This window comes from Vicia villosa, unplaced genomic scaffold, assembly GCF_029867415.1.
Source record: "Vicia villosa cultivar HV-30 ecotype Madison, WI unplaced genomic scaffold, Vvil1.0 ctg.003724F_1_1, whole genome shotgun sequence".
NCBI classification, from domain to species: Eukaryota; Viridiplantae; Streptophyta; class Magnoliopsida; order Fabales; family Fabaceae; genus Vicia; species Vicia villosa.
This window is the reverse complement of record NW_026706282.1, coordinates 34,789-48,181: the sequence shown is the minus strand read 5'-3', so window position 1 is coordinate 48,181 and position 13,393 is coordinate 34,789. Positions and strand designations below refer to the sequence as shown.

At 33.4% G+C, this 13,393-nt stretch overlaps 2 protein-coding genes across 7 annotated transcripts; one reads left to right on the top strand and one right to left on the bottom strand.

The window, feature by feature from the left end:
• Positions 1-3,138: 3,138 nt before the first annotated feature.
• On the top strand, positions 3,139-7,593 carry LOC131641417 (uncharacterized). 5 transcript variants are annotated; one of them, XR_009295527.1, is made up of 3 exons: positions 3,139-3,850; positions 6,386-6,500; positions 6,630-7,593. XR_009295527.1 is itself a non-coding variant. In XM_058911716.1 (3 exons), the coding sequence occupies exons 1-3, from the start codon at positions 3,560-3,562 to the stop codon at positions 6,706-6,708; spliced, it is 480 nt and encodes a 159-aa protein (XP_058767699.1). In that variant the 5' UTR covers positions 3,139-3,559; the 3' UTR covers positions 6,709-7,593. The 5 variants fall into 5 exon arrangements, 1 of the variants encoding a protein (XP_058767699.1); XM_058911716.1 differs by having other exon boundaries at positions 6,391-6,500; XR_009295524.1 differs by having other exon boundaries at positions 6,386-7,593.
• Positions 7,594-10,417: 2,824 nt separating this feature from the next.
• Positions 10,418-13,065, bottom strand: LOC131641410 (F-box/kelch-repeat protein At3g23880-like). 2 transcript variants are annotated; one of them, XM_058911708.1, is made up of 2 exons: positions 11,747-13,065; positions 10,418-11,161 (listed from the first exon to the last, which is right to left on the bottom strand). In XM_058911708.1, the coding sequence occupies exon 1, from the start codon at positions 12,915-12,917 to the stop codon at positions 11,754-11,756; it is 1,164 nt and encodes a 387-aa protein (XP_058767691.1). In that variant the 5' UTR covers positions 12,918-13,065; the 3' UTR covers positions 10,418-11,161; positions 11,747-11,753. The 2 variants fall into 2 exon arrangements, with proteins under 2 accessions (XP_058767691.1, XP_058767690.1); XM_058911707.1 differs by having other exon boundaries at positions 10,419-11,164; positions 11,747-13,064.
• Positions 13,066-13,393: the final 328 nt, after the last annotated feature.

Sequence of the window (13,393 nt, the reverse complement as noted above, 5' to 3'; positions counted from 1 at the left end):
TGTGCTGATCACTTTACTTAGTCTATTGGTGAGAATTTTGGATATGATTTTGTACAGAACTGTGCAGCAGGCAATAGGCCTCATATCCTTCATCTTGTTAGCATTTGGGACTTTGGGAATCAGGGTAACTATTGCACAGTTAACAGCCTTGTATAGTCTTCCATGTTCAAAAAAATCATACACTGCAGCCTTCACATCCCTGCCTATGATCCCCCAAGTTTCTTTAAAAAATTTGGAACTATATCCATCAATTCCAGGGGCTTTAGTATCTCCAATGCTCTTTAAATCATCCATAATCTCCTTTTCCGCAACAGGTAAGATAAGATCATTTTGGTGTGTGTGACTGAGTTGGGCACCAGCTCTCATTACCTCCACATCAATGTGTCTCAAGTGGGTTGTATTTTTTCCTATCAAATCTGTATAGAATCTAAGCACCTCTCTTTCAATTTGTTCGTGCCATTGCAATTCTGTCCCATTAGGGTCCTCCAAACTATAGATACCTGTTGCTTTATTCTTGCTCTTCACTGTTGCATGGAAGTACCTATTGTTGCCATCCCCAAGGAGCAACCAGTCTATTTTAGCCCTTTGCCTAAGCACCTGTTCTTCCAACTCTGTTGCCTGAATAAGCTCAGCAGAGATATTTTTGATTCTATCCAATATCTCCTCATTAAATCTGTCATTAACTAAATCAGTCTGAGCTTGTAATAGATTATTTCTGTGGTTGTGGATCTGCCTGATACTTTCAGTGGTTCTGCTTGTTAATTTTCTCATGAAAGGCTGGAGCTGTTTCAGATTTCTCCACACACTGTACATAGGTCTATCCTCAGTTGTGTTCTTCCAATTATTCCTAACTGTGTCAAGGAAATCATCTCTGCTAGCAATACAGTTGAGGAATTTGAATGTAGTTTTCCTCTTAGGCATGGTTTGGTCCCCCATAAATTGCACTCTAAGAGGTGCATGGTCAGAAATGTGCTGCTGCATCACTGTAATTACCACATTGGAAAAAGAGTTTCACTTAAGTGTTTCAAATACACATCTTTAGTAACCCTATCTTCAGAATCTCGCTCTTCCACAAACCCAAAAGCAAAACCCTAACTGTGCGTGGTTCTTCTTCTCCATTGGTGGTTCCAGCTTCATTGAGTTTTGTTTTCTTGTCTCTGCGTGGTCCCTCGCTCTCGTTGTTGTCTCCTCGTGGTCCCTTATATAAAGCATGTAACAATGAAGTCATCACCTCTTTGAATGACCATAATAAATGGCCCAAAACCTCTCAACTTGATATGTTTCCACCACTGTACAAGCGTGGTGCAGGGAGGCCCAAAAAGTTACGTAGGAGAGAACCTGATAAAGTTAATCAAAATAAATGGCAGAGAACTAATACTAGTCATAGGTGCAAAGTTTGTTTTGAACTAGGTCACAACAAAAGGACTTGCAATAAAAATGGGCAACTTGTTGCTATAGGTGTGCCAACGAACAATGTGCCAAGTGAAGAAGTTCCAACAAACAATGTGCCTACTGAAGATGTGCCAATACATGCCAGTCAAATAGCCCAGGAAAATATGGCAGCAAAAAAAAAAGGTACTCAATTGACGTGTTATATGATATTTACTTACTTGAATTATTTTCTCATCCTGAATTATTTTTTGCAGCATATGCCTAGAGCGAAAGCTTCAAAGAATGTTGTTGTACCCCAAAATTTGCTCATACTTTTCAAAAATTCAAAACTATTTCAAAAATTGAGTTTTTATAAAAGCTTGGGTTCATTTACATTGACATCTTGAATTTTATAAATATTCGATTTAAAGTCTATTTTAATTACTCTTAAATTATTTATATTTTAATAAATAGAAAATGTTCGTCTATGCTTCATACCTTTTTAACTGGCTTTTTATTTCAAATAAATAACATAGCAAAATTGGTAAAAAGGTAAGGCTTGCAAACAAAAGGTCACGGGTTCAATTTCCGCTTGGTGCATTTCCAACTTTTTTTATCGACACAAGTGTGTCCTTGTGTGTCCAGGTTCTTAATCTTGGGATCAAGAAGGTTGATGGGCCTTTGGTGCATTTCCAACTTTTTTTATCGACACAAGTGTGTCCTTGTGTGTCCAGGTTCTTAATCTTGGGATGTGTCCTTGTGTGTCCAGGTTCTTAATCTTGGGATCAAGAAGGTTGATGGGCCTTTGGTGCATTTCCAACTTTTTTTATCGACACAAGTGTGTCCTTGTGTGTCCAGGTTCTTAATCTTGGGATCAAGAAGGTTGATGGGCCTTTGGGTTGGATCTTTTCCTTTTTAAGATTGTTTTGATCTAAATTCCAGTCAATAAAAAGGCACCTCTAACCCTCTTTTTTTCATCAACAATTTTCTTAACAATTATCAACAATCTTCACAATTTTCTAACTCTCTCTCATCCATAATTCTACAAACTTTTTCACAAACTCTTTCAAAATTTTTCAATATTATTTAGTTTTGGCCGATGATTTCTATATGAGGCCCCATTTATTTTCCTATTATTATTTTTTAACCACATGATGATTATCTAATAGTAATTAGTTTTTTCATAAAAAATATTTTTAATCCACACACGTACCTATTTCATTTTACTAACAATTGTTTATACAGCCTTTTGTTCCACTTTTTCTAACATTATATATATTTTCCAATATTCTCGTCTTACTCCAAAATACTCATTTTCACCAAATGCAAAGTTACACTAAAAATACCTTACATGTTCTCTATTCACGTAAAAATATCATCATCTTTCATTTCTTTTAAACAAACATTGCCAGAGCCGGCCCAAGGGCCAAGCTGCTAAAGCTAGGGTTTTAGGCCTCAAAATTTTGGGCTTAAAAAAGGTCTCATTTTTTTTATTTAGATATAAAAATATATAATGATAATTAAATTACATATATTATTGTAGTTGAATTGTTAATATATAAGCCTCTTTTTCTATTGGTATTTGGTTTAACTCTTAACAACCACAAAATTAATATTTTGAAATACATTTTAAAGACCTCACTTTAAAATTTGCTTTAAGCCTCTAAACGGGTTGGACCGGCCCCGAACATTGCAAACATTAAAACCAAAGCTATAAAACTTTCATCCACAAATCAAGACCTATGAACACGTTTTTTAGTTGAATAGATTGCAAGTCACACCAAATATTCACAAGACTATTAACATATATATAACTTGTAGATCTCAATATCCGAATGCACCAACACTCTTCCTAATGTCTTCTAACTTCAATTCAAGCATGTTCACATATATCACAGGGATAACAATTCATTCACATATTTTGTTAACAATCACAACAACACTTGTTTATTGTTTATTTCATCTCTTTGGAGCAACTCAAATCCAAGGTTGGAAATGGAATCGATCTCCGCCGTGCAACCACCCTAATCGAGTAACATCATATCAGACTTCATCACGCATCCAGCAACGGCCGCAGTAGATTCGGCAAACAACCAGATAACAAACGTCATCGGTAAGCCCAACCGCACCTCTCAGCACTGCTTCCGTTCAGTCATCCACCGTCAGATTCGTACCACCTGCAACCTTCATGATTCAACATCATCGACACAAAAGCAACGACCTCAAGCATCACTATTCGGAATTTCAAAAGAAAGAAGGAGAAGAACAAAGAACCGAAAACGAATCGAGCAACCTTGAAGTTGATGGAGCACCACCTCCGAAAGCACCTGGACCCAGCCACAACGCCAACACGTCGGATCACCACCGGGATCGCCCAATCACCGCAAAGACTGCAAAACGGCACCTCCGATCAACCTGCGGTCGCGCGACTACCTCCTCCCATCACGTCAATCTCCACCGATGCCAAATCCGAATCTTGGTAAGCTTTCCCCTTTCGTTTTCACGATTGTTGAGTCTTATTGTTGTGTTTGGAGATTAATTTCATGTTTTTGAAATTTTCGTGTTTGGATATTGAGTTTGATTTCAAAAAATTGAGAGAGAAAAGAGTGTTGTGTTTTTGTTTTCTAAATTGCAGTTATGGGAGAAACAACACCTCTGATAACCATATTTTTTTCTCCTACTTCACATTGTAGCAGCTGAAAATTTGAGTTTAAGTCATTGGTTAACTTAACTCATTAAAAAGCAAGAGTCGCCATCGAACTTTATTAATTCCAAAAGGGGAAAGGGAAAAAACTCAAAAAATCCACAAAAGAAATCTGGATACGGGGGTTGGTTATGTAAGGGGAAGGTGTTAACACCCCTCACATCTGTGGTACTCCACAGAAACCTTTTGAAAATCCGTGTTTATATTAAAACCATCTTTTGTTTGCTAAAGAGAAAGAAAATGAGAAAATAAAAAGTTATACAAAAATTTGCTCGGCAAGACATACACATCTTGTGCCTACATACCTCCTCAGTGCAATGGAGAAGTCAGAACATTTGTAGTTCTGCTCAAAAGTTTTGAAAAAGGTTTTATTGAAAACAGTTTTAAAGGAAAAGAGTGCAAGTGCACAAAAGAGTTTTAAAAGAAGATCACATGACAAAAGTCAAGGTTTTTTATTATGAAAAAGAGTTTTGAAAACAGGTCGATGGCGATGCGCGAGGCAATCGGCTTACAAAGAGTTGGTTGGGGGCTTGGTATATGGACCAAGTAATGCGGGGGTGAACATTTTATTAAAAGAGGAGATGAAAGAAATAAACAAAAACATACAAGCTCATACAGGTAAAATCCATACAAACAAGTATACAAGTTCAAGCATAAAGGGATGAACATGAAAGAGGTAAAATAAGAGTGTACGTGAACTAGTCAAAGACTAACCTCAAAACGATCAATCGAGTAGGTCATCTGTAAGAAAGCCCAGTCTCAAGCCGTGCAAGTGTGCATGTGTAAGTACGGTTGATGGCGATGCGTGAAGTGCGATCGACTTATGGTAGAAAACGACTAAGGTCCTAATATTCTTTTATTTTGAAAAACGGTTAAAAGAAAGCAAGCAATAATAAAATAAAGCGGTAAGAGAAAGCGGTAAAATTATTACAAGGCCTCGGGATGGGGGAATTACAAATTTAAACGAATGGGGATGAAAATTAACTATTGATTATTACAACCCAATTGAAAATTAAAGCGGAAAATAAAAGGATAATATATACAATAAATGGTAAATGTCCACAAAATAGTCCAACGCCTCAATGATAACAATACCTCACAAAAGTCAAGAAAATGTTAGTCACGGATATATATAATGATGCATGAATAAATGACAAAGAAATGCTAACAAATATTAATCAAAATTAACTAAAGAAAATATAGAAATAAGCATATTAGAATCTAAAAGAGAATTAAAATTAAACAACATATTTTTGGTATTTTCACTATGAGAAATTAAACTAAAATATTTTTGTGTTTTTAATAAGAGAAATAAAAATCTAAATTACTAACATATTTTTTTTTGTATTTTTAACAATTAAATTGAAACAAATAGTATAACAAAAAAAAATTAAAACAATGAACATAAAGAAAATAAGCAAATATGGGGGTGCAGTTCAAATAGGGGTGTTGGGCCCAAGTTTAAAATCAAAACAAGCCAGCCAAGGGGTGTGTAACAGACTGCAAGCAGGGGTGCAGATTCAGAGTAGTGATGGATAGTAAAACGGGCTGGCTGTATACATCTACTATCTACTATACTATCTACCCAATACTAATAAATTGACCGAAGTGACTATTTCACCCTTCTATAAAAAAAAACTCCCCCTTGCAAAAGGATGTTACGGTAATTAACAAATTCAAAAATACATCTGGCCAAACGTGCGGTTTGCATAAGTACTTTTCCATCCAACTAAACACACAGCTTTGCTCATTCTCTTTCTCATTACATTGTCTTTTCTCTCTCTCTCTCTCTCTCTCTCTCTCTCTCTCTCTCTCTCGTAGACTCTTCTCCCCATTTTCCCCTCAAACCCTAAAAATCAGCCGCCGACAACGACAAGCTTTCACCATGGTTCATCCGTGAAACAACATCAAAACTGACCTTCCTCTTCACTCCACACAACCGTTAAACCGAAAAACCCTTCCACTGTTTCTTCCAAAACCGGATCTATATCATACCGCACAAAGCAGATCCAAACCGTGAGTTTATCTCAATCTTGTAACAGATTCGGAATACACTTTCACAACCAGTGCAGACTCTGGTTTTGTCCATTTTGCGAGGATTTTCTGTTTAGTTTTTGGGTTGCTGTGTTTTGTTAATTTTTGTGCAGGTTATGAAATCTATTCAAGTCTATTCAATTGTTTTTTAGCGTCGCTACATCCATATATGATGTAGGTTTCATCTTTTTTAATGTATAGAAGGAAAAAACGACAACTCTCCATATATGAGGTAGGCTTCATCTGTGTTTTTCTGCTGAATCTATTTTTGTATAGTGCAGGGCAATTGTATTGGGATGTGTGGTATTTGGTTGCAAGGAACTGTTTTGGGAATGGATGGCTTATCCTTAACGGTTTTGGTAACTTTGGAGAGAACATTAATGAGGAATAAGTGAGGGGCCTTTTCACTCTGTATATGCATCTTATCCTTTCACACAGGCTCTACTGTTAAATCTATGTAGTATTTGCTATGTTGTCTCATGTATGTGATTAATCTGTTGAACTTGGCTTTCTAATGCAGACAACCTGGTTTTAAGCAAATGAAGATTTTAAGACAGGAGAGGCTTACTGTCTGCTTCATTGAGTTTGAAAGTCTGTAAACTTTTGTTCATATTTGTGATTTTTATTGTCTCAAAAATCTTTTCTTGCACTGTGTTTCTGTAAAATTTAATACTTATCTTGTGTTTTCATTCAAACATTCCTCAGTTTGGTATTCAATAACCTATTGCAGGATTTGAATAGTGCTACAAATGTACACCACAATTTACAGGGTTCTGTTATCCCAAGTTCTGGTTCAATTGGCATGCGGATACATCCTTTTTTACTGTCAAGCATGTGAAGCTCTGTTTTCTTGATTATTTTTCAACTCATGTTCATTCCATAACTAATCCAACATCTGGGGGTTTTATGACGATGGAATACATGAGAAGTTTTTGCTTAAATACTTCGCACTTATTCATATTCATCATGTATGTTTGCTTTTGTCTTTTTAATGTAAGGCGTAGCTGGGAACAAATGCTCTTGACCCGATAATAGTTTCTAAGCTACGACGTGCCGCAGGATTGGCAATTCTAGAGGCCAAAAAGTATAAGCTTGCTGATTATATCCAACATTATTTTTTTTCTAACTTACCCTAATTTACTTTCATTTGTACATATGTTTTATTTCATATCTGATGTTACGAGACTGATAAATTAAAATGGTTTCTCTTACATTTCCTATCATAGGCAACAACTCATGAATTTATGGAGGCAGCTCATGCTCTTTTAGTCATATTTCTGGGTTCAATAAAGCAGTTGATCAAACTCGCTCAAGATTTGGTTAGAAAATTAGTATTTTTATCTACCATAGGCTGCTCATTTATCCACTGTTGGTAATATTTGTATATTTTGCTCATTTTTTCAATGTTTGCTAGGAATTTTGTAATTGCAAAGGAATATGTAAAGACACAGATTCACCCAGTAGATCTACTAAGTGTTCTTCGTAAGGAATACAATTTTGATGCTACCTTCCCAATTTCTATACATATGCTTGGTGGCTTTTTCGTTTTACTTTTAGTTCCACATTAAGTAGTAAGTAGAAGTGTCACAATGATCTTTGAATCCCATCTCTGTTATATAATATGTGACTTTTGTTTAAATGGAAAATAATCATATTTTTAGTCCAATTTAACTTCGACAAAATGATTTTTTAAGTAAATACTAACACTTTTGTTTTAAATATCTTTATAAAATATTAAACAATCTAGATTAGTTTCTAATGTTTTGAAAGTGGCCTGTACTTTCCATGAATGCACCACCATGTTCTCATGGATCATATGCTTCTATTTGGTTTTCTTGTCTTTCTGGATGCCTTTATTGCAATGCGGTGTTTGTTTAACTATGTCTTCCATGATTTATTAGGATCACAAAAAATACAGTAATTAATCTCATTTTTCGCATTTATATATGCATCCTGTATATTTTGTGCTATATATGCAGCCTAACTATGATATCTTTAAATGATATATACATGAGTTGTTTGGAATGAACTTCAGGTTATCCATTAATGTGATAAAGAGTAATATTACTAATAATTTATTTAATATATTAGTGGTTATATTGTAATAGTTCTAGAAACTTCTTAGGTCTTGTGATTATGTCACTTGGATGGTTAAGATGTTTTAGGAGTAGTATTTAAGTGGTAGTATCTCTTTGTAATGAATCAATGAAAAGAAATGAACGTTATTTTTAATAGTTTAATTGTGTCTTTCATTAAGTTTTACAGTTTTTCTCTAGTTTCTTTAGGGTTTAGATTTTGCATCCTAACATAATGTCATTCGCTCAAATTTGATATGGAGTTTGATTTCAGTTGGATGCTTTAGTGTATTCTCCTATTTTGCTTGAAAGGACTACATGATGCATGATCAATAACTTTTCTGTAGAAGTTTTTCTTTTTAGATAGGCACTTGGGGTTGTAGTTAGTTTGTTATTTCAATAAGTCTGGTTAGTTTGGAGGGTTTACCTAAATGATGTAAACATATGATAATAATAAAAAGGTTTTTTCTTTACCCACCTCCCTATGGGAGTCACCCCTAACAAAAACCCCACTTTACCCCTGCTTCGGAAATGCATTTTTGAAATTTTTTTTTTTAAATTCTGTTCAGACTTCGGAAGTGCACTTCCGAAAAATCCCAAAAATTGGGATTTTGATTAATTCAGAGATGCATCTCCGAAAAAACAAAAAAAAATAAATTAAAAATCCCAAAAATTAAAATTTTTGGGATATTAATTAATTCACATATCATAAATTTGATATAATTTATGAGTAATGAATATAATTCAAGAAGAAAGAGCTGACGGTGATGAATCTATGATTAATGAGGGAAAATAGATGAAACGAAGGAAGAGTTGGGAGAATCAATGAAACATGATTTTAGTTTTTGGCGGTGACTGGCGAAAATATGAGCGCTAATGTGAAAATTATATGCCAAAAAGTGTTTTGGTTTTATTTTATTTTATTAATTATATATATTATATAAAACAATAGCGCTTTAGGTAAATGCTAACATAATAACGTTTTAAAAAAATAGCCTTTTATTTTATTAATTATATATGATAGTAAAATAATAGCGTTTTATTATAAAATACTATCTTAAAGAAGAATATTAATAGCGTTTCAAAGAAAATACTATTTTAGTAAAGTTTAGTAATAGCGTTTTGTCACAAACAGGGCCGGATCCAGCTAATATATATTGATGTGGCTAAGTATACAAAATTTTACTAATTAAATTGTATTGTAAATAATAAATAATCTTATTTAAGATAATGTATTTATAATAAAAATCGTCTCATAAATATGAGGGATTAGCAAATATGGTGACATTGTTTTAAAAACTAAATTGGACTAACCATTCTAATCGAAAATTGGAAGGGTTGTTATTCTTATTTGATTACTCAATTGGATAAATTATTAAATCAATTAGAACCAGTTAGAACCGATGAAAACTAATAAAAATCGGTAAATTGAAAATTTTGAAAAATCGACGTATGAAATGCTTTTTTTTCCTAACAAAATGACGTCGTTTAATTTTGATAATTTTTTAAATAAATTAAAATTAAAATATAAGTACAATTTGTTTATAACTTATTTAGAATAATTTTTTCTTTTTAAAATTAAATTTATTTAGCACTCAACTTATTTTGTTATTTAATTTATTTTTTAATTAAACTTTCTCAAAATTTATTTTGAGTTTGTACTTATATTATTGAGAGAGAGAGAGAGAGGATGAACACATATGTAATGATGGAGAAAAAAATGACAAGTAGATATAAGCAATCTATTCATTTTAAGAATAATAAATTTTAAGTGAAATAGAATGTTGTTTATAATTTATATTCTATCAGGTTGATATAGTAATTGCCATTGCTAAGAAAAAATACATAAGATTTTGGTGTGGCTATAGCCACAGTGAGCATAAACGTGGGTCCGCCCATGGTCACAAAGTGCTATCAAAATCAGATTGTATGTATCCTATAATAACGCTCGATTATAAAGTGCTGTTATAGATATGTTTTTTTCTTTATCCGATTGTCTGTATCTTATAATAACGCCCGATTATAAAGTGCTATTATAGATATGTTTTTTCCTTTTTAATATCACTTTCTTTAAAAGTGCTATTAAATTAGGCGATACAAAAAAAATCAATTTTGACGTAGTGCATATGTAAATTGAGTTTATGAGTTCTCAAATGTTGAATTATGATGAAAATATATGAAGAAATATGGGTGAAGGTGTTTGATGTGAATTCTAATGTTGTTGGATGTGCGATTACAAATCACACCGCAAAACATTTGCGACAGTTTTTTAAAACATAATGTAAGTTGTATAAAGCAGCTTCTCTTTTACATTATTATTATTATTTTTATTATTAGTTTGATGTTATATGAAATATTTTCTCAAAGATAAGAAGATTCGGTTGTTAAATAATTACAAATTGAAACAAAAGGAAGATGATAACTTAAATATCACAACTTTTACAAAATCTAGTATTCAAAAGAAATGGTATGAATATTTGATGAACTAGACCATATGGAAGACGCTTTACCATAAAGGAATAAGAGATACAGTTACAATCATCAACTCTTTATCACATTTCATGTCAGTATATTTGGGATGGAACACTACCCTAATAACGTTTTTTATTGTTTACAGAATGAAGTTTGATAATTTTTAAGCAACGTAGTTTCATGAAATTAATTGCTCTTTCTTTCCCTTGCATTTGTTTTCTCTGTTAAGTGATTCATGAAATTTGTTGTGTAGAAAATGACTATTGTGCTTATATCAATATTGATTAAGTTTAGTTGATACTTTTATTGGCTAATTGACCGTGTCTATAGCAAACTACACAAACAAACGCAAGCCCATGAAAAACTCCCTGTCAGAAACAAAAAATAACCAACAAAAACCAGCAGCCCTCTAATTGGTACACCCAAAACAACTTCTGTACAAAGAAGAAAAACAACGGAGCAGAATTGTGCGAGACAGCATACTCCGGCGTGAACTCGATCCACCCTGCTGCACGTAACACATCAGACAGAAGCAACACCTCAGATGATTCTATATAATTTTAACACTAGGAAGAAACAGAATGTCATCTTATAGATTAGTGCTCGTATGTAAGTTCAGAGACAAATAAAATAAGAGATTTGCGGTAACATCATAGATGACTTTTTCCCTCATATAATAACATCACAATATTGAAAACAGCTGTAAACACAATCAGAACATGAATACTCTATTTATATTAATTTTCAAAAACATTTTCTAATTCAAACAAATAAATCATTCTAGAGAAACTTTTTTAATAGCGGATTTCTAGTCTACTAAATTAAATATGCTTTTAAAACAGCCTGAGTTTGGTCTGGTCTGGCTGTAAATAAGATAAGCTAAAGGTCCCTTAGGCCAGTCTTGCCTAATCACATTTCTACCTACGAATTTACATGCGGAAGCCACAAGTAAATTCTCAGGTACTACAGAAAAATCCAAAGGTAAAAGAAAAAAAATTGATGAGAACATGAATATTGTATTTATATTAATTTGCGAAAACATCTTCAAATTGATCTTAGAAGTAAATCAAATTCATCTAGAGAAACTTACTTTCAATTCAACAATACCAAACCAAGCTTTCTACATGATCATGGCCACTCAACAACAAGGATCTATCTATTCCCTCTACTCTATTCATTTTCTCCACTCTATTAAATCTCCTGTTACAGATAACTGCTTGGCTTTCAAGATAGTTCATAAAAAACAGTGTATCATTCTTCTCCGAATAGCATAATAGCAACAATTTAAAGTAACTAAAGTGATAATCTAATAAAAGAGTATCATAAGAAATTTTAAGGAATTGAGACCAAGACTCTTCAACTCCAAATTCCTTCATTTGCCATATTACTAGATGAGTTTGTTTGAAATAATGAGAAAAACAAAGGAAATCCATTAAGACACTTAGATTTGGTTCAACAAATGGAACTTCATAGAAACCGGGAGGAGGCCGCAATTGAGTATGTGTCTCCGTGCCCAAATCAAGTGAAATAATCACAAACTGCTCAATAGTTATATTCTTGTAATCATAAGTGGAGTAGTGTTTGCGGATTGCCAACCAATTAACAGTACCACTCAGATGGGCAAGATTCATGGAGGAACAATGTTTCACCGGAGATTTTTGAATATTTCTCCGAACTTTATTACCCAAAGTGAGAACTTTTACCTGTTTTTTAAAAGGAATGAAATACAACACCTTATAAGTGTTGGTTGAATTATCACAACCAAACATAAAATTAGCAAGAGATTCAATGGGGCCGATACCACTACACCATATTTTTTCTGATATTGTCCTCGTGGCCGGGTTCCAAATACGGAGCCACATCTCTAAAACTGAATTATAGTTATAACATTGATCGTAAAAACAAATTAAACCATTGCAGGAACCAACTATATTGAACCAAACATTGTCCTTCAATGTATGGTAAGAATCTTCAGGGAGATTAAAAATGAGTGGAGGGTTTTCAGACATTCGAAAAACTGTAAAGGATACCTTATCCCATTCCAAAAACTGTACAAGTTTGAGTTCATCCTTTCGTTTGGATCGATTAAGATGCAATTTGACAAAGAAAGGATCAGAGATAAGAGAATTCAATGTCTTACTCACACATCTCAATCGAAGGATTGATTTGACGGGAAGGAAGGAAAGCACGTCGGCGATGAGTTCGCCGGGGATATATACCGGCACCGGAACGTTATGAGGATCCTCCGACTGGGGACTCATGTGGTTTATGTGAGGGATTCTGCAGTGGAAGAATTGAAGTAGAAAAGTTAAACCCACATATTATTCTCTTTTACAAGGAGAAACTATGAACCCTAATTGAAAAGTAAAACCAACCCTACACAATTATTTCATACTTTTCTTTTATATAATACGGAAACTTTTGATATTTCCATAAGAAATTATATAAAATTTGATTTGATTCACATAAGAAAATATATAAGAAGATTTGGTTTGATTCACTGCACTGCCACTCCACTACATATCATTATGTCATACACGTAATTAAAAAATGGGTTAAATAAGTTTTTCCGTCTTTCTAAATATTTGAAATTTTATTTTTAGTCTCTCAAAAAATATCCTTTAATTTTTCATCACTTAAAAATTTCCAGTCTCAATAATTGGTCTCTGACGTCAGATGTCACTAACGGTTGCTTATGTGGCAACCCACGTGTAATAAATTTTTGTTTTTCTTTTTA

Coding starts and splice junctions, on each gene's coding strand:
- LOC131641417 (XM_058911716.1), top strand. CDS start 3,560: ATGATTCAACATCATCGACACAAAAGCAACGACCTCAAGCATCACTAT. Junction 3,851..6,390: donor GATGCCAAATCCGAATCTTG/GTAAGCTTTCCC, acceptor TGTATAGTGCAG/GGCAATTGTATTGGGATGTG. Junction 6,501..6,629: donor AGAACATTAATGAGGAATAA/GTGAGGGGCCTT, acceptor TTTCTAATGCAG/ACAACCTGGTTTTAAGCAAA.
- LOC131641410 (XM_058911708.1), bottom strand. CDS start 12,917: ATGAGTCCCCAGTCGGAGGATCCTCATAACGTTCCGGTGCCGGTATAT.